Source organism: Penicillium hispanicum (assembly GCF_028827665.1).
Source record: "Penicillium hispanicum strain IBT 35686 chromosome Unknown utg000004l_segment0_segment0, whole genome shotgun sequence".
Lineage (NCBI taxonomy): Eukaryota > Fungi > Ascomycota > Eurotiomycetes > Eurotiales > Aspergillaceae > Penicillium > Penicillium hispanicum.
In genome coordinates, this window is record NW_026623196.1 from 3,510,148 (window position 1) to 3,535,108 (window position 24,961).

The window sequence follows — 24,961 nt, forward strand, 5'->3', positions numbered from 1 at the left end:
TAATGAGATCAAGATCTGACAAATGGTAGGACGATACAGACCACAGTGTAAAGCATGTACCAGGTAACACCATAAGGGCTTCCCTATCTTTGCCAATAGGCAGCAATATCATCGCGTACGTCCGCCATCGATTCGTATTCATCGTTCCAGCAACGTGTGATTACATGCTTGAGCTGCAGCATTTCCATGTCCGGGTAGTCTTTCGCAGCGAAACGCTTCTCCACCTCCCGCATTAATTCCCAAGGTCCCAATACCTCCTGCAGTTGATGAAAGGGGACGTTGCCTGACTCGATTTCGAACAATGCTGACCCAAAGGCAAATATATCCGTCTTGATACCAAGTGTAGTAGTACCTGGTCGGTAGCTACACCATTCGTAGCAGACCAAGGGCTCATTTCCGTCAACACCAGAGCCAGCGAAGTCGATAAACTTAATATGACCTGATCGGTGGACAAGAAGATTATGGCATCCCACATCAGCGTGGATAATTCCCTTTTCATGTATGTAATGGAGCCCTTCGGCGGCTTCCAATGCCCACTGGAGCCGGGTATGCGATTCGACCGTTTTCAGTCCGCCTCTGAGTACTTGTCGTAGGCAATCTCCCCGTTCCAACTCTAGGCCGTCATCGGTAATCGCCCGACATTGTGCTATTAGGCGGACAAAGCGAAGCTATCGTTTGGCTTGGGAGATCGCTTAATAACCCAGTCGTTATTGAGCGCGTAGACCATACTGACGGTTCCTGCTGCAATTAAATCGTGGGTATCTTGATTTGAAACATGGCTGGGAAGAGGTGCCGCAGACATGGTGATACAAGACGGGCTGGCACGCTGTGCAAAGGAGGAAGTGAGAAGTGAGGTTAATGTATCCCGATATCTGCAGCAGGCATGACACGTGACTCCAGCTCTCAACCAATGGGCGTTCAGCTCATGAGGCCTAGAAATGGAGGATTCCATAGCTAGGTAAACCATTTTCATCCTTCCGTGGCTTTAATCTGGGTAACTCTAGTTGTCCCTAGGACGTTTAGCCGGTTAGGAGCTCTTATGTAATCATGCTTAATAGGGAACCAAGGGTGGTCGGAACGGTAGTGCTATTTAATAGGTAGTCATGATCACATATAGCTTCCTCCATCATCATCACTGATCGCTCCATCCCTCCCTCGTACTAGCGTACACCACGATTACGACACACGCTACAGTCAAAATAGTCACAAATGGCCTATCGTAGGAAGAGTCCCACTCGATCTGCATCTCGATTACGAATCCTGTCATGTACAGTGGCACCTCATAAATATTTAAGACATACTACTTAGACCCACTATATTATATAATATTCTGCCGCATAAAAACTTCAATATTTAGTGTACCAGCCATCAGCATCAATAATAGCTTGCACCCTATGTGGCATAGTCTCAGCCAAATTAATAAAATAATCTATGTCCAGCGAGTTCCACGCCTCCTATGCAGTATATATCAGATAATCTCTGGTTTGCTCATTATTGCGTATATTGTGTAACTCAGGAAAAAGCTTATATACCTTGTTTTTTAAGAGCTTCTATAAGTTCTCAATAGGATTCAAATCAGGCGAACGAGCAGGCCAATCCATTACTCCATTCCTTAATTCTTCCAGTAGCTCTCGGACGGTAACTGCAGTATACATTGAAGCATTATTATATATAAAAATTCCATCAGCGCGTTGAATCAAAGTTGGTAAAACTCGTTGGTAAAGATCTTAGATAATAAATCGATTAACACCACTATTTAGTGCATCAGGATTGCTAAATAATAGGATTAAACTAGATCGTCGAGTATCACTAGCAAAAGCTGCCTAGAATATCTGTTTTGTCTGTTTTCTGCGAGTCGGTAAACCTTATATATCTTAAAGTCTAATCTGTTCTAAAGGCTGATTAAAAGTCTATAAACTTTATACACTAATCCTATATTCAACTGTATATTTATTGGACCAGTAAACTTAAAGCCAATCTATCAGGGTATAATCTTAATATTGAAGTGCCTAGCGAAGTCGTGCAATAGTATAATAGGACTTAAGTTTTAGCTGATTAAGTTAATACTATTTTTGAAGATCTATTTTAACCAGAAGTCGACGAATTGACTCTTTTTTGACCTTATAATCAATCTTAGCTAACAGATCTTTATACTGAGTATGTGGATCTTCAAGAATTTTACCGTGAATAGTATCACAGTCCTCCTCTAAAAGCTTTCGTGGCGCACTAGGGCGTAGACGGGAGTAGTTATTTAACCGATTCTTTTCCTCGCGAAGCGTATATTCGATCGTTGATAGTGGAATATCAGGAAACCGATACTTTTTGATACGACGAGCACCCTATTTGCAGGTGAATTTGAGCTCGCATATTCGAGAGCGAGTCTCAGGGTCAAGTTCTTTAGATCGAGGTCTGCGAGGCATGTAGGGATAGATAATAGTAGTATGGAGTAGAAATAAGGGGTTTGTGCGCTTGGTTATAGTAGGCGGTGGGAAAAAGCGGTGTAGTAGGGTACGTACCATGTCTTAAATATTTATGAGGTGCCACTGTACGCTATCGTTACTACATACGGCCTGGTGCAATGGGATCGGCCCCCACTGCAGTATAGCGCAAGGCTGCAAGGGGGAGATTGTTTGAATGAATCCGCTAGCATCCTGCCCCGGGGCCTTTTCCACAAACCGCAAGTGAAGAAGAGGCTCTGTCCCCGATTCGATCCTCGACTCTTCAACAACCCTCACTACGACTGAGCGCAATGAAGCTCGCCTGGTATCTGGCCGCGACGGCCATCGCCGGCGCTCACGCTTCTCCGCTCCCCGCATCTGGGCAACAGCAGAAACCGCTCGGTGAATCGTCGCTGCCCACTCAGTCCAACAGCCCACGGCCGGGTCACGGAGAATTCGGCATTGGCAAGTTCATCAGTAGCTCCCCGTTGCTGTCCTTCCACCGGAATCTCGTCGAGATCGAGTCCATCTCCGGCAATGAGCACGACGTCGGCGTCTTCGTTGCGCAGTTCCTCGAATCGAAGAACTTCACGGTCATCAAGCAGAAGGTGGAGCCAGTGAAGAAGAAAACATCAAACGACGACGACGACGATGACGAGTCCGAACCACCCAAGCCCCGCTACAACATCTACGCGTATCCGGCCTCCCACTCCGAGCCGCCCTCCATCCTCCTCACGAGCCACATCGATACTGTTCCACCGTTCATCCCGTACTCGGTGCACAACCCCGAATCCAGGCGCACCGCTTCCCAAGAACCGGTCATCGATGTCGACAAGCTCATAATCGGCGGCCGCGGCAGTGTCGACGCCAAGGCCAGCGTCGCGGCGCAGGTCTTCGCCGTGCTGAGAACCCTGCACCAGAACCCCGCCGCCAGCGTCGGCCTGCTGTTCGTCGTGGGCGAGGAGATCGGCGGCGACGGCATGAAGACCTTCTCCGACTCGGCGCTGAACGCGCACAGCGCCTACCACACCGTCATCTTCGGCGAGCCCACCGAGGCCAAGCTTGTCTCGGGCCACAAGGGCATGCTCGGCTTCGAGGTTCTTGCGCACGGCAAGGCCGCGCACTCCGGCTACCCCTGGCTCGGCCACAGCGCTGTCTCGGGCATCTTGCCAGCGCTGACTCGGGTCGACGCCCTGGGCGACATCCCCGTGAGCGAGGGCGGTCTCCCTTCGTCGCCAAAGTACGGCTCCACCACCTTGAACATCGGCACCGTGCGGGCTGGCGTCGCTACGAATGTCGTTCCTGCCGAGGCCAGGGCGGATGTCGCGGTGCGTCTGGCGGCGGGCACGCCGGACGAGGCGCGGGAGATTATCCGTCGCGCCGTGGAGGATGCTACGCGCGAGGTGGAGGCCGATGTGGTCGTTGATTTCACCACCCACGCTGAATCTTACCCGCCGCAGGATCTGGATACCGATGTCGCGGGCTTTGAGGTGATGGCTGTCAACTACGGTACTGACGTACCGAATCTCAAGGTTCGGGCTGGCGTGAAGAGGTATCTATATGGGCCGGGGAGCATCTTTGTGGCCCATGGTGATCATGAGGCTCTTACCGTGCACGATCTTCATGATGCTACCTCCGGGTATACGAGGCTGATCGAAGCTGCCTTGAAAAGAGAGACAAGGTCGGGTCTAAATAGGTAGTCATGTATAATCAATATTGGCTTCCCTGGTAGGAAGACCTGATAGAGAAATTCTCTGTATGACCTTTCCGGTTTGAGGAAAACCCGCTTATTACCTGGACTTCCTTACGCTTGATTTGAGAGTTATGAATCGACTAAATCTGCCCAGGTGGCATTCCTATCTTTACTCAAGACTTGGCGATGTTTGTGTAAGGCGTTATAAACACGATAGATATCCTCAAATGCCAAGTGTCAACCGTATCAAACATGGTGTACATATGTAACAACGATTCTCAAATCAAACACCAGAGCATTCAGAAAAGAGAAGGCTCTACATGGTCTATGACCGAGCCTGTCGCTTCCACCCGGTCGTCAGATCTCCCCCAAGCTTGAACCGTGGAAGCGGGTGCGCCTCGGTGTTGAAGACATGCTCCTCCAGCGAGATGAACTCGCGGGGCGAGAACAATAGATAGAAATATTTGAGAGTCTCGGCCATCCAGAAACTCTCCATGTTGTCGCGCTTCTGGGGTGGGATCTTGTCTGCGTCTCCGAGGGAGGTGAAACCCTTGATGCGGTATGTTTTGGCATTCTCGACCTCTGAGGGCACTAGAGACGGCTTCTCCTCTACCACAGCTGTATGCTGGACGAAAGCCTTGAACATCTCCCATCCCCATTGTCGATAGATCTCGTCGCCTGTCACTCGGTACATGTAGAAAAGGGATTCGACAGTTTCCGGGAGTTGCAGATTGTGTTTATCCATCCGATGAATGTCAAGATCGTCGCGCCAGGGCTCAGAGCCGTCCTTCTGTGGGGCCAGAGGTAGGGAGATGCCTTGCAGCTCATGAACAGGGTGGCCATCCAGGGCAGCGGGATCCGGGTACTTGTCCGCCATCATGACCGGCTGGTCATCTAGAACAAAATGAGTAATCTCCGGTGCAAGGCCGGTGGCTGACTTCAAGTATGTTGCCCAGCAGGTTTTCATAACCTCCCGGGAAATGAGTATCTCTTCCTCGCGCTGTTGGGACCAGCCAGATGACTTCCTGGCCTCCGCTAATGGGCGACCTCCAGTAGCGCCTAGTGCGATGGTTCCTGGCATAAAGCAGACTAGGTGATCCATCTTGGGCGAGAGACTGCCCGATAGGCCCTGGGGTCGCTCGCCAAGCACCATCAACTGGGAGTTCTTGGAGAAAGCAAGCAGGTGCTTGCGAATGCCAAGCATGGACTCGTCCCACATCTCCTTGTAAATGGGTTCTTGCTCAGAGGTTTGCAAATACTGCTTTATGAGGTACTCTGGAGCCAAATAATTAGTGAAGTGGTGGGTGAAGATGTCCAGAGTATACGCACCGTAGTAAGAATCCCCCCGACTGCCCAGTCGGATATTGTCGCCCACGAACTGGCCTGATGAGGTAGAGATATAGATGGGGACAAGACCATCTCGCACCTGTTGCGCATCGACGACTTCCATAACGTTCTCCACAACCCGCCAGTATTCGGGTTCTCCAGTTAGCTTTGCCAAGTACTTGAACTCGAGCTGCACTGTAGTTGCCTCGGCGGTGGATGCAGCGCCAGCATCGCCAACACCGGTCGAGGTGTTGAGAATGATGCTCGAATACGGAATGCCAGAAGGAGAATCGAATGCACCCAGGATCCGGTCTCCGAGATCAGTGGCCTTTTCAATATACAAGTCCTCCCCAGCAGCGCCGGCGTCGTCATCAGTAATTGGAGCAAGGTCGGGATAGCGCGTTGACAGATAATGAGCAGAAAGCAAGCCACCCAGCATGCGAATGGTGGTTTCGAAAGTGCTCACGTCGTGGTTCTGGTCGTATTGCAACGAGGTGGAAATCCACTCTCGTGCATGTCGGACCTGAGACGTGAGGTTCATGATGATCATTGTGTCTAGCGAGTCCACAATAATCCAGCCCAAGCCACCCTGCACCATGTTTCGACTGTCTCCCGACACCGGGCGGTACTCGTCTGCGCCTGATTCGTTCGAAGGTTAGCCAGGTTCGCCCAGAGTAATCATTCCCAGCGTGCGCTTACCCCATGCTTCTTTCTCATAACCCTCGAAACTGACAATAAATGCATCCCGCACTTTTTCCCGACAGTCAGCCCAGTCAATCTTCTTCTCCGAATAGCCCTCTTGTTGCAGGCGCTGGGTCCATTTCCAAAGCTCCTCCCCTCTATCCTTTGGCTCTTTTGGCCCCGAGTCGTGACTCGATAGCAAGGACGATCTATAAATCCATAAAAATGCCAATGTACATAGTCCCACCACAAAGAGAGGTCTCCATCGTTTTCTTGGGGCTGTGCGACGCGGTTGGAAGTATGGCTTGTCTTTGTACATGGGAAGGGCGCGGTCGTTGTTGAAGAAGCCACCCACTTTATTCACCGACGTTGACGAAAGACCGAGGCCAGTAAGCCCGCTCTGCATGTTCTGGTTGAGGTAGCCCTGGTGGCTTGGGAACCTCTGCGAGGGATTGGAGTGCGGTGCCTGGAACGACATGGTGATCCTTGTCAACCCTCCTCTTGCGTCGTATCCGAGTTATGCGCTGGACATGGGGCTTGTGTAGCACACGAGCATATGGAGGGCGCGTCGAGGGTATAGTGCCGGTCTCGTTGGAAATGATGGTCCGGGGCCAGATGGCAATAGGGGAGTGGCGAGGACGTATTCCGTGTCCTTGGAGCTGTTGCAAAAACGTACAGCGATGATTAGCCAAGCCTTTGCGACCGATTAATCGGGGTGGAACTCTGGGTGCTCCAGCAATTAATACTTTTTATCATGAGAAAACTCCCCCTAAATCATATCAGGAAAAGTCACGGCAGTCGCACATCAGTAATGGGGCCGGTCCCAAACATGCCACCGTGTGCTCAAGGAAAGACGGGTCCGATCGCGCGTTCCTGCGGGTGCTCGAAGCGAGTAGAGTCAGGGCCAGTGGGGCCAGGTGATCAAAAGGCTTGGAAAGATGGAAGATTCTCTTGCTAATACACCGAGCGGCGACAATGCTGCTATCACGGCCAGGGATGGCCAAAGTCCCTGGGGAAGTGGAGAAAGCGATAGTGCACGTTGCCGCTCGATGGCCGAATCAAATGGCTCCAGTTGATATGCCGCGGCAATGAGCATCCCACTTACACTCATCGCCGCTATAAATACAAAGAGAATGGAGCGATACTGTCTGAGAATCGGACTTGCCAGGTGCTCACTGCGATTGGGTTGAAATGAGGCAATTGGAGTCGGTGCTCTACAACATCTAGGGACTGTTCAACAGTGCACTCTAAACGTGAACGTACTCCAGAAAATGGATTCATGATGTTCTTCAAAGTGAATTCCCGGCAGGCGTAAAGTATCCCCTGGGCGATACACTCAGGGGTAGATAGAATTACAGCTTCTGATATTCCAACTTGCCCTCCAGCTTCTTGGCCTCGGCCACCTTCCGCACGGCCTTGTTGAAGTCGTCCTGATTGATGGCGTCTCGGTAATCCTTGATGGTGAACAGGCCGCTGGGAGATGTTAGCCGTACTGATGAGAAATAAGAGAGACGTGCAAGGGACTTACGCTTCAGTCACCACGTTGCGAAGATCAGCGCCGTTGAGGCCGTCACTCATCTTGACCACACTCTCGAAATCGATATCTCCCTCCAGTTGTACTGTGCTAGAATGGATCTTCAAGATCTCTAGACGCCCGACCTCGTTCGGCAGGGGAATCTCAATCTTCCGGTCCAAACGACCAGCGCGCAGCAAGGCCGGGTCAAGCGTGTCGGGTCGGTTGGTCGCCATAATGATCTTGGTCTTTCCGAGATAATCGAATCCGTCCAGCTGGTTCAAAAGCTCCATCAGTGTACGCTGGATCTCTCGGTCGGCCGATGTACCCTCCGAAAATCGTCGTCCACCGATAGCGTCGATTTCGTCCATGAAAATGATGCAAGGCTCATGCTCCTTCGCGTATCCGAACATTTCTCGAATCAGTCGAGCCGATTCACCAATGTATTTATCGACGATGGCAGAGGAGACCACTAAATAAAGTAACACGTTAGGGATATTCAATAGAAAAGCCCAAGGGACTGGAACACACCTTTCAAGAAGTTGGTTTCAATGGAGCTGGCCACTGCTCGGGCAAGCAGCGTCTTACCAGTACCCGGAGGACCATAGAGCAGGACACCCTTGGGAGGTTTGATACCCACTCGGTGGAACAACTCCGGGTTCTTCAGTGGAAGTTCAATGACCTCCCGAAGCTCTCTGATCTGGTCGTTCAGACCACCGATACCGGCAAAGTTCACCTGGCCTGGATCCTCCAAAGACATGTTGTACACCATGGGATCAACCTCACGCGGCAGCATCCGCATGATAGTAAGGGTCGTCATATCTAGGGCCACACGAGTCCCCTGCTTCATCTTGGCCTTGTCCACCTTCGACCGACAACCGACCACGTATCGAGGTCCGGATGATGCCTTGACAATGACTGTAGCTAGTTAGAATACGGCGCTAGGCAATAAAAGGGGGAAGGATCATGGTGGTAGAAGACATACATCGTTCTTCATCCAGCTGCTTCAGCACTTCGCCGATGATCTGACCAACACTTTGTAGTGCCTTGATGTTCTCCTCTGAGACATCGAACTCCCGCTGCAGGTCCTTGATGCCCATGCGAAGCGACTTCAGCTTTGCCTCCCATTCTCGCAGCTCAAGCAAGCTCTTTTTATAATCTTCGAGCGCCTGCTCCCGCTCAGGGTCGCTGGCGCCGTTCATGGCGGACAGTGAGCAGTGTCACGGAATCGAGGACGGAAAGATAGCAAGAAAAGAACAGGCTAGGTCTTTGGAAGAGAGATAGGGCTTATAGTCCAACGCTGCGATGATTGGATCTGCAAAATGGTGGATGGATAACGGGATGTAATCTGGAGAGCTTCCAGCACGGCCCGTCGAGGAGCTTCCACCGCCATCACGTGATACCGCGTCAATATTAGTCAGTTGCGCTCGGGCCCTCTTCAGCCGCCTTAGGCATTCAAGTACGAGACCACTCGACCAATTGGAATCAAGAAGCCTGAATTGCATACTATAAGATGACGGGGTAAATCAGGTTTGTTCAGTCTAGCAGACCTGCCCCAATAGGATTTTCGTCGGTCTATGCAAGTTTATATGGAAGGGGAGCTCGATCTGATTCCTCTAAGCGAAAGGATGTAGAGATAGGGACCGAAGCTGTGTATGGGACATGTCTCTTGTCCATTGTTGGCCATCTCAAGAGCGACATGGGTCATGTTATTTTTCACATGTAATCCTCCTCACAAAAGTCGTCAAATATCCAATTTTCTAGGAGTCTGGCCCTCTCGTCCGTCGTTTCGGCTGCGTCAAGACCGTCTGCTTTCAATTTCCTCGCACGCCCTTTGGCTTCATCGTAGTGTGCAACAGGCACCCACCCCTCATTTCCAACCCCAATTGCTTCCAGGCAAGCCTGGTATTGTTCATCGGCTTCAGATTGTGCACGATCCAGCCGGAGGGATTCGCTTGACTCCTCATCTGAAAAGAAGATTGGACAGGGCCCTTTCGCGTCGCGGTTCACCTTCGCCCAGTTTCTTGACAGCGTGACTAAATCGGCCTTCAGGGTCACATTGTCACCCTCCCAAGGATCACTGGCATGATGATAAAGCCTTCGCCTTAAGGTGCTAAAATCATAGGTCAAGGCATCGTAATGCATAGGATTCATATCTGCTGTCGATTTGACATACAGATAGTTAAGTTGACGCCGGCGAAAAACTTCCGCTTGTTCGAACTGTTCTGCCTCCTGCAAGTCATCAAAGTTGCTTGGTAAGTTAGGGGTTTGCAGTGATTCTGATATGTCGTCGCCATAGTTTTGAAGACTGTGTGGAATGCCGCATTGCAGAAATAGTGGAAGAATTGTGCTGTGCTGCCAATCGATTAACCCTGTAATCTCCAGCTCGTTTGAGACGAACACGTTATTTGGTTGAAGATCAGGATGTCGTATGGTCGGGCGATGAAGCGTGGGACAATCACGAGGTATGAGGTGAGGTGCAATTTGGAGATATTTCTTTAGTGTTGCGATATGTTCAAGATGAGATTGAGCCTGGTAATTGTAGACTTCTCTGCGAAGACGCTGAAATGGCTGGAGGGCTCGCCCAGATTTTTCAAGGTATGCAATCTCTTTCGTGGCCCCAGCAGTGAGAGCCACTAAAGAATCTTGGTCTTCCCAAAACTATCATTAACGTCGTCTCTATATTTCGATATTTCAATCCAGAAGATACTCACATGGTCCACGTCCAATCGACAAGTCAAGTCTTTTCCCATACCATAGTCCAAACGAAGTATCGGGGCCAATACAAAAGTGGCGCGTTGAGCCGGCGCTTGTAACCATGACTCTATTGTCATAACCCGGCAAATCATCAGCGTAGTAGAGACTTCCACTTGCTGGAAATTGCAAACCAAAAACGCGGGACTCCAGCTGCACAAGTTTTTTAACCAATGTTATTCTCTCCTGTTCCGATAAATGATACCAGATATCACCTAGGTTTTGTCCTTGAACAAGTTCCATGAAGATATATTCTGTACCGGCGGCATTATCTGCAACGGCAGAGTAACCAAAGACTTTTGGAACTGGAATGCCATGAGAACGAAGAAAATCGATCGTTGCGACTTCACTTGCGACCAGTAGGGACTTTGGTTCGGCAACCGGGTATGGAACTCTCGCAACAAATCGGAAGCCATTTCGCATGGTGATCATGAAACTTCGGTTGAATCCTCCTTCCGCAAGCTTCTCGAAGCCGGCGATATCGTCTTCTTTCTGCTGAACTGCTAGGGCAGCTAGGCGCTTGAGTTCAGAGACGTTGAAAGCACGTCTTCTCTCCTGATGTCTTAAAGCATCATTATAGCTAGAGTGGTAAATCAGTTGCGAGATTCAGAAAGTAAGGCACTAGCCCGTAACGTACATCCATCGTCCGGTCGTGTAATCGAACAAGTCAAAAGGTTCAGGCGTTTGAATTGTCGAAAGCGCACATACATGGGCCAGACCTGTCTTGCGCGTGGAAGGGCGTGACTTGAGAATACTGGAAAAAGTTGCGCTGATTAAACGTTTAGCCATCGTCGGATCAAGTGAAAAGGCAGTGAGGGAGAAGTGGCAAGCTGGGCGGTTAAGTGCTCGCGACTCTTCAATCACGCGTCGGTCGCGTCCCATGCTGCAGGCAGGCCCGCAGCACTCCTGTATAGCAGCATATATATAGCGAGCTACAACAGGACTAATCATTCGTCATCATCATCATATCTGTGAAGGGCTATAGCTGAATTGATTTAATAGGACTAGGCTAATTTTTCTACTAGATCACTAAGTTTATCTGTAGAATTAGTGTTAAACCTAGTAAAATAATCATAATTGAAACATTGATTAATATCTATAATTTTGATTGGTTTATTCAGCATGGAATAACCATTCTTCTGACATAAGTAACAAATCCGGTGATCTTTGATAACGTGTGGTGGTAGTCGGAGGAAGTATCTCTCCGTATCTCTCCGCTCGGACACATTGTGACTAATTATATAGCAGGCCCCTGACGAAGGAATATTCCTACATACCATGGCTTACTTGGAAAGTCGCGGGATAAATAGAGATTCATTGAAGAATTTACTCCAGAGCTCTTTGCTCGCGTCGTTATTCACAGCAAGCTGTAAGTCTACGCCATCAATTCTTTGACTTGCAGATCTAATCGAGGTTCGAACAAAATGTTCAACAAAAACAAGGAAGACGCGTTCCATATCGGCAGCTTATCTCTTACGAGAGAAATTGTCATGCTATTCACGATATGTTCAGCTCAAGGAATGGTGCAGGCTTCGCTAGCACAGAGCTTTCTCCCGGGTCTAGTGATTGGGGAGGCTTTCGGGGCAGAATCGACTGACATAGCCTGGTATCCCGCCGCTTACGGGCTCACATCGGGTACCTTCATGCTAGCATTTGGCCGTGTGGGAGACATTGTCGGCCACAAACATCTGTTCGTGGCGGCATGGGGCTGGTTTTCGTTATGGGCTCTCCTTGCAGGCATATCTGTCTACAGTGGGTCACAGGTCTTTTTTGACATCTGCCGAGCCTTCCAGGGTATAGCTGCCGCCGCACTAGTCCCTAGCGCACTGGCTATTCTTGGGAGTATCTACAAGCCGGGTCCCAGGAAGAATCTAGCATTCTCGCTCTACGCGTCCGGGGCGCCCATTGGCTTTACCCTTGGGGCTGTATTTTCGGCGTTGCTGGCTCAGCTAGCAAGCTGGCCATGGGTTTTCTACATTAACGCTATTGCCTGTTTGATATACGGGGTTTTGGCATACCTCTTTGTCCCACATCTCGGTAGGAAGCCTTCACCTGCAAGGGAACCATTCGATTATCTAGGGACATTGACAATCATTAGTGGTGAGAAAATGAAAATAAAAACCTGCCATTTTACAACGTACTAATCACTTTCCCCAGGGCTTGTTCTCTTCAACTTTGCTTGGAATCGTGCCCCAGAAACAGGATGGGCTAGTGCGCAATGCATCACGACTCTCATCATTGGTCTGTTCCTCATTGTTGCATTCTTTCCACTTGAAAAAAGAACCGCGCACCCGATTGTCCCAGTGGCGCAAATCGACAGCGACGCTGCCTGGATCCTCCTTATAGAATGTCTTGGGTGGTCATCCTTTGGTATACTGTGCTATTATTCGATCAACTTTATGATTCGTCTTCGCGGCAATACTATGCTCTCAGTTGCCGCACAACTTAGTCCAGTGCCGCCGGCTGGCATCGTTGCTAGCATCTTGACCTCAACGCTTTTGACCAAGGGATGGAAGCCGCCAGTCATTCTCGCCTTCTCGCTTATATGGTTTTGTGTCGGCAACGTCATCCTTGCAACAATGCCAGTCCACCAAACCTACTGGCTCAACGTTTTCTGGTCGTATTTACTCAGCCCCTTCGGGATGGATATGAGTTTCCCTGCGGGTACTATTATGTTGAGTAACCTCGTACCCGTTGAACACCAGGGCATTGCAGCGAGCCTGATCGCGACCATCGTTTACTATTCGCAGAGTTTGGGCCTTGGCATTGCTGGCGTGGTGGAGGTCAATGTGGCAAATGGTTCGGTGCTCGAGGGGTACCGTGGTGCCTTGTACCTTGGAATTGGATTGAGTGGTTTCGGATTCATCGTCGGTGTTTACTATGCCATACAGTGCATGTGTCAAAACAAGATGAAATGAAACCAGGAATAAACGAAAAATCAGGATCTGCGGGGGATCCTCTACCATCACCATTGGCAAGAGACAGTCATACAAACACGCGATATCTAAATCTTTGAATGTCGAACCCGACATCGGTTATGGCAACGAGATTTTGAATCTAAATCATTTTTTTTCTGCTCATTGAACACCCCCCAATCCACGTGAACAGAGGAGAGAGGAGAGTCCAGGGGATTCTACTTCTCGTGGTGATACGCTTGGTTTGTATTTGTTCAGCTGTCGGGAAAGAGATGGCAATTGAATGATGAGATGTCCTTGACTGGATCATGTTGCTAGTGGTTAGTGATTGGCTACTGAAATTTGCCTTGATGAAACGCCGTTCTCTCAGTATATTGCTTGATTTATACTTTGGAATTGCCGTGGCTGTGAAACCAAGCTGGGAACAGCACGCGCGTTGTTTGGCCCCGGGGGGCAGATCTCGACCCCCAGTCCTAAATAGGTATGTTTGGTGTAGACGCCACATACATCCATGGATACATACTCGTTCGGCCCCGAGTCATCGGCCATGTGTTATCTAAATAAGCCAAACGGTCCTGTTTCCTATATCAGTCGCTCTGTATCCTTCATATATTTCTCGCTTCTTCCATCACTGGCCTTCAATTCTCGACGATAGTGAGATCCGTCTTCTCACAATGCGTTCTCAGAATGTGCGCGTCGCAGTCACTCAAGCTGAGCCAGCATGGTTGGATCTTCCTGCCACTGTGGCCAAGACGTGTGACTTGATGGGAAAAGCTGCCAAAGGCGGAGCGCAGCTAATTGCATTTCCAGAGTGTTGGATACCTGGATATCCATGCTGGATCTGGTAAGCGACCGAAGTCGGGCAGCTGGACATTTAAGCAAAGAGACTGTGCTAAGAAAAACAGGACACGGATAGTGGATCCAGAGCTTGGTATAGCCTATGTCAAAAACTCGCTTCGTTTAGACTCGCCAGAAATGAAGCAAATTCAGCTTTGTGCGAAGACCAACTCCATCGCAGTCTCGCTGGGATTTTCTGAGAATGACAATGACTCCCTCTATATTTCTCAGGTGACGATCGGTCCAACTGGTCAAATTGAGACTCATCGTCGGAAGATGAAACCGACGCATATGGAGAGAACCGTCTTCGGCGATGCCTCTGGGGAGTGCTTTTCAAGTGTCGCGCAGCTTCCGTTTGCCCGAGTTGGGGCACTTTCTTGCGCGGAGCACCTTCAGCCTTTACTGAAGTACCACACCTTGTCACAGCAGGAAGATATCCACGTCGCGGCGTGGCCTCCTGCTCCTCCGCATTCTGGGGGCCCAGAGACCTGGTTTATGTCAGGCGAAGGTAAGTTCACGATGTGAATAATGATAAGTGTTATCCACTTACAGATCTCTCAGGTTGTGAAACTCTCGCGCAGACATATGCAATTGAATCGCAGAGCTTTGTACTTCACTGCACAGGCTTGGTCACCAAGGAGGGAGTTGAGCGAATGAAAATATCAGGGATGTTGGGCCTGCCTGGTGGAGGCTGCTCTGCTGTTTTTGGGCCAGACGGAAGGAGACTGACTGAGCCAGTTGAGAACACTGTGGATGATATTATCTTTGCAGACCTTGATATGGACCTTATTGTGGCGATGAAGATTTTTGTTGATGTGACGGGGCATTATAGCCGACCGGACTTGATGTCCCTGACTGTGGATAAACGAGTCAGGAAGATGGTCCATGAGGATGAAGCTGTGAATGCTGCGGATATCACGAATGAGGCTGTGACAGAGGATAATTAATTGAAAGCTCCAGGTCTTCTACACCATTATATCGAGTCCGGACAGAACATCCTTTCTTGCTAGCCCGTAGCGTAATCAGCGGTGTCGAGTCCACACGTCAAGATTTCGAACCCTCGGACGATCACATAGCAACAACCTTGGGAAGAGTCAGTCGTCGAACCAATTGACACGAAGCTCCAACACAATCCGGATAAATGGATAAACGGATAAACCGGCGTATCCTTGGATGTAAGGCATCAACATGTGACACCTCAGGCTACAAGGTTTCTCTCTGCGTCATTCATTCTGGCGCCCGACGAGACTGGATACGACGTAGGATGAACGCCTGGCCAATGATTTCTGCTGCAAATGGATTCATAGCCTAGGAACAGATCAGATTTCTCTCCGTGGCATTTGAACTGTAAGTGTCTACAGCCATAGATGTCGACTTGTCGGCATCCAGGGGCAATTGGAGGGGCTCAGCTCCGCGGTTTCTCTTTGCCGAAGCGCCAGTGGGAGAGCCTAGGTATCCAGTAATCCAGGCACTCGGCACCGTAGACATCATTACTACCCAAGGTCCTTCCCGAGGGACGGGAGATCTCGCAGCAGCATCCGCAGCCGGTCGGGATCAGCAGGCGCTGGAGAAATGGCCGTGGAGCCCCACCGCCGCATTGGAAAGAATCGGAGGCAATGATCTTTCCCGGGGTTGGAGGGGAAGCGTTGAGAAGTACTTAAGCACCGGGGGTTTCCGCGTTGGTTCCCAGCAATTACTAGACTCTTTGTTGACACTTTCCGTCTTTTCCCCCAGGTGAGTTGGACATTGCAGCGCATACATCATACCCCGCCATCTTCCAGCATTGCCCCTCCTTTCCTCCCACCACGACATCACTCTATATCGTCGAGTCAAGGCTCCAAGGAGACATCCAACTAGAGGTTCGGTGAGATCCATTGCCGTGGCCAATCACCCCGTCATCATTCGTTGCGCGCTCGCAAATCAGACTTCCCCAGTCCCCATCCCCCCCCTTCCTGTCCGGGCATTCTTTTTAGGCCATCGGTGAAGCTCTCCCCCCGCCGTTAGTCCCACGCAGCATTTGCCATTAAACCCCTCCAGTGCCACCTCCTTTCCTCCTGCAACTGACTGAACTTCTTTCCCCCATCAGCCTGTCGAATCTCAAAATGCCCATCGCCAAGGTTCACGCTCGTTCCGTGTACGACTCTCGCGGTAACCCCACCGTCGAGGTCGACATTGTCACCGAGACCGGTCTTCACCGGGCTATTGTCCCCTCCGGTGCTTCCACTGGTGCGCACTTTGATGTTCCTGTTCGAACCCATCTTGGAGAATGGCCACTGATTGACGAACTACAGGCCAGCACGAGGCTGTCGAGCTCCGCGATGGTGACAAGACCCAGTGGGGTGGTAAGGGTGAGTGATGGCTGCGAACTCTGCCCGTACGTGGAGCTCAGAAGCTAACCTGGCGGCTTTCTTAGGTGTTCTCAAGGCCGTGAAGAACGTCAACGAGACCATCGGTCCCGCTCTCATCAAGGAGAACATCGACGTCAAGGACCAAGCCAAGGTCGACGAGTTCCTCAACAAGCTCGATGGCACCGCCAACAAGGGCAACCTGGGTGCCAACGCCATTCTGGGTGTTTCCCTGGCTGTTGCCAAGGCTGCTGCCGCTGAGAAGGGTGTCCCTCTCTACGTCCACGTCTCCGACCTTGCCGGAACCAAGAAGCCCTACGTCCTGCCCGTCCCCTTCCAGAACGTCCTGAACGGTGGCTCCCACGCCGGTGGCCGCCTTGCTTTCCAAGAGTTCATGATTGTCCCCGAGTAAGTTTTAGGTCTTATTTGCGTCGTTCGATGCCTCGACAGAGCTGACAACCCACTGTAGCACCGCCCCCTCCTTCTCCGAGGCCCTCCGCCAGGGTGCTGAGGTCTACCAGAAGCTCAAGGCTCTCGCCAAGAAGAAGTACGGCCAGTCTGCTGGCAACGTCGGTGACGAGGGTGGTGTCGCCCCCGATATTCAGACCGCCGAGGAGGCCCTCGACCTGATCACCGAGGCCATCGAGCAGGCCGGCTACACCGGCAAGATCCACATTGCCATGGACGTTGCCTCCAGCGAGTTCTACAAGACCGACGCCAAGAAGTACGACCTTGACTTCAAGAACCCCGACAGCGACCCCACCAAGTGGCTCACCTACGAGCAGCTGGCCGACCTCTACAAGTCGCTGGCTGCCAAGTACCCCATTGTCTCGATCGAGGACCCCTTCGCTGAGGACGACTGGGAGGCCTGGAGCTACTTCTACAAGACCTCTGACTTCCAGATTGTTGGTGACGACCTGACTGTCACCAACCCTCTGCGCATCAAGAAGGCCATCGAGCTCAAGTCTTGCAATGCCCTTCTGCTCAAGGTCAACCAGATCGGTACTCTGACCGAGTCCATCCAGGCCGCCAAGGACTCCTACGCTGACGGCTGGGGTGTCATGGTCTCCCACCGCTCCGGTGAGACTGAGGATGTCACCATCGCTGACATCGCTGTCGGTCTGCGTTCCGGCCAGATCAAGACCGGTGCCCCGGCCCGTTCCGAGCGTCTGGCTAAGCTCAACCAGATCCTCCGTATCGAGGAGGAGCTCGGTGCCAACGCCATCTACGCTGGCCAGAACTTCCGCAAGTCGGTCAACCTGTAAATGCAGCCTTGAATTGACAATCCGACTTTTTGACATGAGCAAAAAAGAGATGGCTAGCACCTCGTGAAACCGCCATCTGTGATGATTATGAATTTAATAAGAAGTTCTTCTGAATGAAAAATATATTCAAACATACACCTCCCAGTAGAAATCTAGTTGTCTTTTGTCCTAGATGGTCCCGATTTCCCCTTGCAATGAATCTATACCCGAAGTATGAAAAGCACAAAGAACCGTCCTGCTTGTCGGGCACCCAAGACCCGGAGTCACGTGTACATCCCACCTGCGATAAAGCGTCCCACATAAAATTTGCCCTTCCCCTCTATCCATTGTCGCAGCAGGGTTTCTAAAGCGGGCTTGTCCTCGGCTGGCTACATTTCGTCTTCGCGTCTCTTGCGCCCTCTCTTCCACTCTTTTCACTATCTTCCAAAAACTTCCTTGCCCAGTATGGCACCCTCAAAGTGGGGTATGTTCTTATCCTTGCGCGATTACCAGGCGCACCCCCTCAGATATCGCGGAACTTTGACCCAAGGCGATAAGACCTTGGATTTCATTTCACCTGGTGGTGGTTTCTAACGTATTTGATTTTTCCATGCAGATGACGAAGAGGAGAGCGTTTCGCCTCCCCCTGTTGCGCCGCGCCGCCGATTCGACGATGAGGAGGACGACGTAAGATTTCCTTGGCTTCAATAATGCGCATCCACAAGAAATGCGCTAACGTATTTGCTTGCCAATCAATAGGTCCTCGACTCCTGGGATGCTGCCGAAGACTCGGAGGTAGAGCGTGAGAAGGCGGCAAAAGCGGCCGAAGCTGAGGCCAAGGCCAAGGCCGCCGCCGCAGCCAGCAAGAAGTCCAAGGCACAGCGGATAGAGGAGCACCGCGAGCAGCGAAGGAAAGAGGCGGAGGCTGACGAGGATTTCGACCCCGATGAGACCGAGGCCGAGCGACGCGAGCGCCTGGCCCGTCAAGAAAAGGACTCCGATCTTCAGCACGCTGCCGACCTCTTCGACAGCATCGATATGAACCGCAACCGCGGGGCGCCCAAGGCCGTTGTCGTCAGTGACCACGCGGATCCCACCAAGTCCATCGATCTGTCCTCCATGCCTCTCTTCAAGCCAACCACCAAGGACCAGTTCGCGCGTCTGTCTGACACCCTCATTCCTCTCCTCACGCCGCACTCGAAGAAGCCGCACTATGCCCTCTGGTCTCAGGAATTCACTCGTCGACTAGTCAAGGAGCTTCCCAGTACCGAGATCAAGAAGATTGCTAGCGCCCTGACTACCGCTAGTAACGAGAAGATGCGCGAGGAACGTGCCGCCGACAAGGGGAACAAGAAGACCAAGGCTGCAAAGACCAAGGTCTCCCTCGTGGCCTCGCGTGAAAACCACATCGACAACAACTCATATGACGGGGACGATGGTCTTGGAGATGATGACTTCATGTGAAGGACGACTTGGGACTAATTTCTTTTCACGATCTTCTTTTCTTGTTGCTTGTCTCACCTTTTCTTTTCAATGGACGTGACCCTTTGAAAATACGCATGGTACCAGAACGGGTTTCCTTGTATCCTCTCATTTCCTTGCGGCTTCGGGATCTGCCCTCACCTTTCGATCCCAGTATATCCCCCTTCTCGATATCTTGTACATCGCCCCCCCCTCGACGAGACCCTGCATGAGCAACCATAGAAATGACTATATTCAAACATTCTTCTCACTGGATACATTAAGGCAGTGAGCTCCTGTCTCGGGTTGACTTTCCTCTGCCATTTGATCAATAAACAGTAACTCTACACCAGGGCTTTCAGCCCACAAACGCCCGACTCCAAAGCACCTTCCGCTCACCCTTGCTCTTGTGAAGCATAGCCAGGTATTTCGCCTCCTCCTCAATATCGTCCACCGCCCGACCCAGATTCACATAGCCTTCGTCATCCAAGGCAAACAGCGCCTCCTTCACCCAGACACGACAGCTCAGCTGCTCCCGGAATCGCACCGAGTACGAATTCACCGGGATCGTGGCTAGGCGCTCGGAGAGGGCATTGTGTAATACAGGAGCCAGGGAGCCAATCTTCAGCGCGAGCAGCAATCGGCGGAGCTGCGGCATCTCGTGCGTGACCACGCGTTCGTATTCCCACGCAACAGGGCCCGAGTCGTTCGTGATGTGGAAGGCGGTTCCTTCGAGCGTGGACGTGGCGAGGTACAGCTCCCAGTGGAAGAGGTAGGTGTCGCCACGGTCGAGGAGAAGGATGTACAGCGCATTCGGTTCGAAGAGTAGCGGCGCGGTGGCAGCCATGTGTATCCTCGGTTTTTTTTTTTTTTTTTTTTTGCTTGGTCAGGATGAATCCAACGTGGAAGAGGGCTCCAGCTCGCTTCTTCCTTGAGCTGCGCGAAAATGGTGCTGGATAGCGGGGGAGGGGGGTGATGGAAATGCTTCGCTCCGATCTTCGATGGGGGGTTCCTGGGTTTTATACACTATTGCATTGACGTCTGCGATTGCGTAGGGCGCAAGAACGCAGATATATTGAGAACCCCGGATATACTGACAGGAGCAATTGATCAATTAAGCATGCATCATGGAAGACCCGGTAGGAAGGTCGTGGGTCAAGAATAAGGGTTGGCCGTGCGATCTTTTCGACAGCTACGCAGACCAGATTCCAATACCCAAAACAACTGAGTCTCTCTGCCCAATTCGAAGACGTGCTCGGTTGGAGTTGGTATTAGGCATGATATAGCTTGTGTGGCACAAGGATCCGTGGATTGTTGTGAACGTCGCTATCTATATCTGCTCGGGCATGTTCAGCCCAAAAATAGACCTGTCACTTCGGACTCGTGGATCATTACTGAATATCGAAGACGACTTCTTATTGGAAGTCTATACTCGATATCTCGTATCCAACACTCCAATCCATCTCGAGAGATGCAAGCTTCTACCTGCCTCTACGCAGTGTCCATACCTATACGGCGTCTCTATAGAACGCCACCATAGTGCTGGCAGCAGCAGACAGTGCATTGAGCCCCTCAATTGAGGCTCTTCAGACTCCCTTCCATGCTCTCCGAGCCCCCATCTGGATATTCCCGACTCAAAAACAGACACCTGTCATATCTCTCCCAGTCTCAAATCTATCAGGTGAGCTGTTTGACGCGCGGCAATCACCCCGAAGCTCCGACTGTCCAGCTCCAAACCCCGGCAATCACATCATTGCCCGCTTCGCATACTCTTGCTTGCCTGTCACCCGGCACATCGCCCTGATTGGACGGACCAGGCGGAACAAGTACTCCCACACATCCTGGGTGTTTGTCGCAGCCGTCGGTCTGGCAATTGCGCTGTGATTGGGAAGGTCTGAGATGCTGCGCATGGGCACGCCAATTGGCCTTGGCACATCTTATAGGAATGGGGAATGGGCTGTGATGTGTAGCTTGGTTCCATTCCCTCGTCCTCTTGTCCTGTCTTTCTATTTTTCGAGCACCTGGATTGGCAGAAGACCATACTCCTGTCCATGATTTTTGCTGGATGCAAGCTCAAACTAGACATGTGCAAGTTAGGGCTCCTGTTCAGACTTACCCGTCGACTATGAAGAATCGCAAGCCTCTCGGAGTCGAGCCACATCACTCATGTATCGTAATGCACCATTTGCATTATCGACATGGGTACTCTCTGTAAGAGAGCTGGTCGTCAAGGTATCGGCTGCCACCTGCGCTGCTCTGCAGCAGTTCTGTTCCGGTTCTTTTTCGAGAACGGGCGGTTATCATTTCTCTGGCGGGTGCATGGTGTATCACGGCAGAGGACTGTTGATGGCCAGATTATCGGGTCATGTCCTGGGCAATGCGTGTCTGTGTACAAATGATATCTTCGATATCAAATAAGGTGCACGACTAAGAAGCCAAAGCATCTCCCTCTTTGCCAATCTGGTAATCAGTCCAGCGTCAGACTGGCCCACAGGTGATGTAGTGACAGGCTACTGCAATCCCATCGAAGCACATCGTCTGATAGTGAGTGGATGGCAAGAATGAACAATATCAACTGAAGCCCAGAGAGGACCTTGGGAACAACCCCAAATACCCTGCTCTTGTTCTCCAAGCTGCATTACAACTGCAGGTCAGCCTTATCAGCTTCGAGCCACCGTCGTAGATAGCCTAGCTCGGAGGTCTCTTCCTCCTTCTCTCTTCTCCCTCATGCACTGTCTCTCTATCCCTTCCTTTTCTTTCAGGGCTTGACCTACATCCTCTTGTCCTTTCTGTCTTTCCGCGTCTGATTTGACCAGGCACTCGATCAGGATCTGCGCGCCATCACATTTGAACCCCGGAGCCCCCATACATTGATATATAGTTCCGAAGCCAGCGGAGTTGGATCTTCTTAAGGACATAGACTGATGTGCCGGTCGAGGTGCTCGTTCCGGGGGTGCAGGGAGATATGATGCTGCGGACCCAGACGTGAGAGTCTATGTATGTCAGAATCATTTCTTTCGAGTCGACTAGATACGTCTCTGGCATCTGTGTATACCTAGGTATGTATCAGCAGCTCTGTTCAGAGAGCGAGGGAACGGGGCAGGTGTAATGTAGATTAGAATACCACAACACCACCGAGGCCAATTGGTGCCGTATTATGCCAAATAGGCCCCCAGCCCATCGGGTTCCCACGTCATGCGTCACTAGCTGGGAAAGGGCCATTGGAGCTACATACCTAGGATGTCGAGGTCTACCGGCACTTGGCGGTGACAGGGAGAAATTGCACGAAATCTTCTACGCGAACACTACCCGGGGGACAGGCCCGAAAGGGAATCCAGCTGGTGAATTGGAAAATAAACACATTGAATCGTGCTGGAGTGGGAATAGAGACAGTAAAAGAGAGAGAAATTCCACTCAGCCCCTTTTCTTCGCTCGCGTCAACCGAATATCAAACTCCGCCGGCCAACCCACACGATCCCGAGACCATGTAAGAGAGGGTGCCGGTCCCATCCCAGCCACGCTGCGGTAAAACAAACAAGCGACTTGCATAACCACGATTCAGGAAGAAATGCGAACGCCCCTAACCACATCGGCATACGGCTCGTCGCAAACCACGCTGCTACCTTAGGATTCAGCCTCGGCGGGCTTAGCCTCCTCGGGCTTCTCCTCGGCAGGAGCAGCGGCAGCCTCCTCCTCGGGCTTCTCTTCCTTGGGGGCAGCCCCCTCGCCCTCGTTGCCATCAGACGAGGTCCAGAGGGTCAGGTTGTCCCGGAGCAGCTGCATGATCAGGGTGCTGTCGCGGTAGCTCTCCTCCGAGAGAGAGTCAAGCTCGGCAATGGCGTCGTCGAAAGCCTGCTTGGCGAGGTGGCAAGCACGGTCGGGGGAGTTGAGGATCTCGTAGTAGAAGACGGAGAAGTTCAGGGCGAGACCGAGACGGATGGGGTGGGTGGGGGTGAGGTCGGTTTGGGCAACGTCGGTAGCGTTCTGTTTATATGGTCAATTGCTGTCATGGTAGGGGAAAGCAGAAGGGGATCAATAAAATACCTTGTAGGCTTCGTGGGCAGCAGTAGCAGCGACCTTGCGCTTGTTGCCGGAAGCGAACTCAGCGAGGTAGCGGTGGTAGTCACCCTTCCTGTTGCCAATGGTCAGTCACCACGTCTCGCATCTCGGCAGGGATCGTTGGACGTCACGCACATCTTGTAGTAGAAGACCTTGGACTCGCCAGTCTCGGCCTTGGGGATGAGAGCCTCGTCCAGGACATCCAGGACATCCTGGCAAACCTTCTCCAGCTCGGTCTCGATCTTCTGGCGGTAGTCGCGGATGATGGTGACGTGCTCCTCCGAGCCCTTGGACTCCTCCTTCTGCTCGATGGAGGAGATGATGCGCCAGGAGGCACGGCGGGTTCCGACAACGTTCTTGTAAGCAACGGAAAGCAGGTTACGCTCGTCAACGGTGAGCTCGCCGCCAATCTAAAGACAGGGTCAATCTAATACGATTCTGGCCAGGGCGGGAGGCAGAACGATGGTATCATACGTTGGCGACTTCCTGTTCGAATGTTAGCGCAAATGTCCCCACCGATCAACAACCACCAGGTAAGACCGACCTTCATGTACGTGACCATTTCTGTGGCGCAGAAAACCCCGATGTCAGCATATTCGCCCAAGCGCAGCTATCACAGTGGATCTTACCATCGTAGCGCTCGGCCTGCTCGCAGAGCCGCGCGAGGAACGTCTTGCTAATGAGGGGGTCAGTCATGTCACGCGGATGGGTCGCTCAGGGGCGCTTCGATCCTTACTTCTCACGCTGCATGGTGACGATACGCGTTAGCCAGAGTCAGGGTCAAAAAAATCCACACGGGGGAAGCGAGTGCAGGAAGGTGAGAATGGAGTGGGTTGCGATGGCGGTGACAGCTCAGAGCGCCCGATGGAGGGGCAGAGGGGTTAGACACGTACCTCAGAACCCATGATAGATGCGGATAGCGAGGGGAAGGTTGCGAACGTGGGTTGGAGTTAGATATCGAAAAGACAGGGAGGCGGAGAGAGGAAGAGGACGATGCGTAGAGGAGCCAAGTGGGGGGGGGGGGGGGGAAACAGAAGAGGAAGAGGGAGAAGAGAGTTGGAGTTGGGGTTGGGGGGAATCATAACAATACCCATTACGCCGGTACCCGGTACCTGCCTTGGGGCTGGCCGTAGCCTACAATTCGCAAGTACCATGGTACTTGGGCAGAAAGCCTGGTATTCTCATTACACCGTGGTTCTTGTCCAGTGCCTAAAAACTACACTACACTGCCATCTGAGGCTCTGTGGAGGAATCGCAGCAAAATTCTGCACGTCAGGGATTTCTGGGGCCAGAGGGCTTGCGCACGTTGGCGCTGAGTCGCAGTCTCCTGCGTTTCAAGCACTCCGACCGGTACCGTCGTCCGCTGCAAAGTAGCGAGTGTCGTGGCACGTCTCGAGTGATTTTAACCATGCACACAAAGTGCATGCCGTGGTTGATAGACGACCTATAGGCCATAGACGAGAGAGCGTGTTGGGATGATGATGATGCAACGGAATCGAACCTTCCAGATGCGCCCTTGACACGGGGACCGGCTATGATGTAGTGCCCGGCCTGCGCTATGAACACCACGACAGACTGTAGTTACCGACCAAAAGCAATACCATAACTGCCCTGGGCCACATGCTATCCAGATATCCCGTGTATTGGCAGATTCCCAAGTTCTTTCATTCTTTTGAGTTCTCCTGGTGTCGATAG

General features: G+C 51.7%; 11 protein-coding genes across 11 annotated transcripts; 5 read left to right on the forward strand and 6 right to left on the reverse strand.

The window, feature by feature from the left end:
• Positions 1-83: 83 nt before the first annotated feature.
• On the reverse strand, positions 84-802 carry N7459_005061 (kinase-like protein; the record flags this gene model as incomplete). Its single annotated transcript, XM_056944245.1, has 2 exons — positions 84-668; positions 701-802. 2 exons carry the CDS (start codon positions 800-802, stop codon positions 84-86), a joined length of 687 nt encoding a protein of 228 aa, XP_056801128.1.
• A 1,947-nt stretch (positions 803-2,749) lies between these two features.
• On the forward strand, positions 2,750-4,138 carry N7459_005062 (M20 family metallopeptidase; the record flags this gene model as incomplete). The annotated part of the gene is made up of 1 exon (XM_056944246.1): positions 2,750-4,138. The coding sequence occupies one exon, from the start codon at positions 2,750-2,752 to the stop codon at positions 4,136-4,138; it is 1,389 nt and encodes a 462-aa protein (XP_056801129.1).
• Positions 4,139-4,456: 318 nt separating this feature from the next.
• On the reverse strand, positions 4,457-6,616 carry N7459_005063 (glycoside hydrolase family 47 protein; the record flags this gene model as incomplete). Its single annotated transcript, XM_056944247.1, has 2 exons — positions 4,457-6,096; positions 6,157-6,616. 2 exons carry the CDS (start codon positions 6,614-6,616, stop codon positions 4,457-4,459), a joined length of 2,100 nt encoding a protein of 699 aa, XP_056801130.1.
• An 874-nt stretch (positions 6,617-7,490) lies between these two features.
• On the reverse strand, positions 7,491-8,853 carry rpt4 (proteasome regulatory particle base subunit RPT4; the record flags this gene model as incomplete). Its single annotated transcript, XM_056944248.1, has 4 exons — positions 7,491-7,611; positions 7,667-8,123; positions 8,183-8,569; positions 8,637-8,853. The coding sequence occupies 4 exons, from the start codon at positions 8,851-8,853 to the stop codon at positions 7,491-7,493; spliced, it is 1,182 nt and encodes a 393-aa protein (XP_056801131.1).
• A 514-nt stretch (positions 8,854-9,367) lies between these two features.
• On the reverse strand, positions 9,368-11,287 carry N7459_005065 (uncharacterized protein; the record flags this gene model as incomplete). Its single annotated transcript, XM_056944249.1, has 3 exons — positions 9,368-10,287; positions 10,366-10,985; positions 11,043-11,287. 3 exons carry the CDS (start codon positions 11,285-11,287, stop codon positions 9,368-9,370), a joined length of 1,785 nt encoding a protein of 594 aa, XP_056801132.1.
• A 542-nt stretch (positions 11,288-11,829) lies between these two features.
• Positions 11,830-13,323, forward strand: N7459_005066 (MFS transporter; the record flags this gene model as incomplete). The annotated part of the gene is made up of 2 exons (XM_056944250.1): positions 11,830-12,505; positions 12,563-13,323. 2 exons carry the CDS (start codon positions 11,830-11,832, stop codon positions 13,321-13,323), a joined length of 1,437 nt encoding a protein of 478 aa, XP_056801133.1.
• A 671-nt stretch (positions 13,324-13,994) lies between these two features.
• Positions 13,995-15,104, forward strand: N7459_005067 (carbon-nitrogen hydrolase family protein; the record flags this gene model as incomplete). Its single annotated transcript, XM_056944251.1, has 3 exons — positions 13,995-14,164; positions 14,226-14,665; positions 14,710-15,104. 3 exons carry the CDS (start codon positions 13,995-13,997, stop codon positions 15,102-15,104), a joined length of 1,005 nt encoding a protein of 334 aa, XP_056801134.1.
• Positions 15,105-16,259: 1,155 nt separating this feature from the next.
• aspf22 (enolase acuN) lies at positions 16,260-17,767 on the forward strand (the record flags this gene model as incomplete). Its single annotated transcript, XM_056944252.1, has 4 exons — positions 16,260-16,383; positions 16,449-16,505; positions 16,571-16,910; positions 16,972-17,767. 4 exons carry the CDS (start codon positions 16,260-16,262, stop codon positions 17,765-17,767), a joined length of 1,317 nt encoding a protein of 438 aa, XP_056801135.1.
• A 444-nt stretch (positions 17,768-18,211) lies between these two features.
• N7459_005069 (eukaryotic translation initiation factor 3 subunit J) lies at positions 18,212-19,210 on the forward strand (the record flags this gene model as incomplete). Its single annotated transcript, XM_056944253.1, has 3 exons — positions 18,212-18,230; positions 18,363-18,433; positions 18,506-19,210. 3 exons carry the CDS (start codon positions 18,212-18,214, stop codon positions 19,208-19,210), a joined length of 795 nt encoding a protein of 264 aa, XP_056801136.1.
• A 355-nt stretch (positions 19,211-19,565) lies between these two features.
• N7459_005070 (uncharacterized protein) lies at positions 19,566-20,054 on the reverse strand (the record flags this gene model as incomplete). The annotated part of the gene is made up of 1 exon (XM_056944254.1): positions 19,566-20,054. One exon carries the CDS (start codon positions 20,052-20,054, stop codon positions 19,566-19,568), a length of 489 nt encoding a protein of 162 aa, XP_056801137.1.
• A 2,777-nt stretch (positions 20,055-22,831) lies between these two features.
• Positions 22,832-24,171, reverse strand: N7459_005071 (14-3-3 adaptor artA-like protein; the record flags this gene model as incomplete). The annotated part of the gene is made up of 8 exons (XM_056944255.1): positions 22,832-23,191; positions 23,252-23,339; positions 23,402-23,676; positions 23,741-23,752; positions 23,811-23,830; positions 23,896-23,942; positions 24,003-24,010; positions 24,160-24,171. The coding sequence occupies 8 exons, from the start codon at positions 24,169-24,171 to the stop codon at positions 22,832-22,834; spliced, it is 822 nt and encodes a 273-aa protein (XP_056801138.1).
• Between the last annotated feature and the right edge of the window lie 790 nt (positions 24,172-24,961).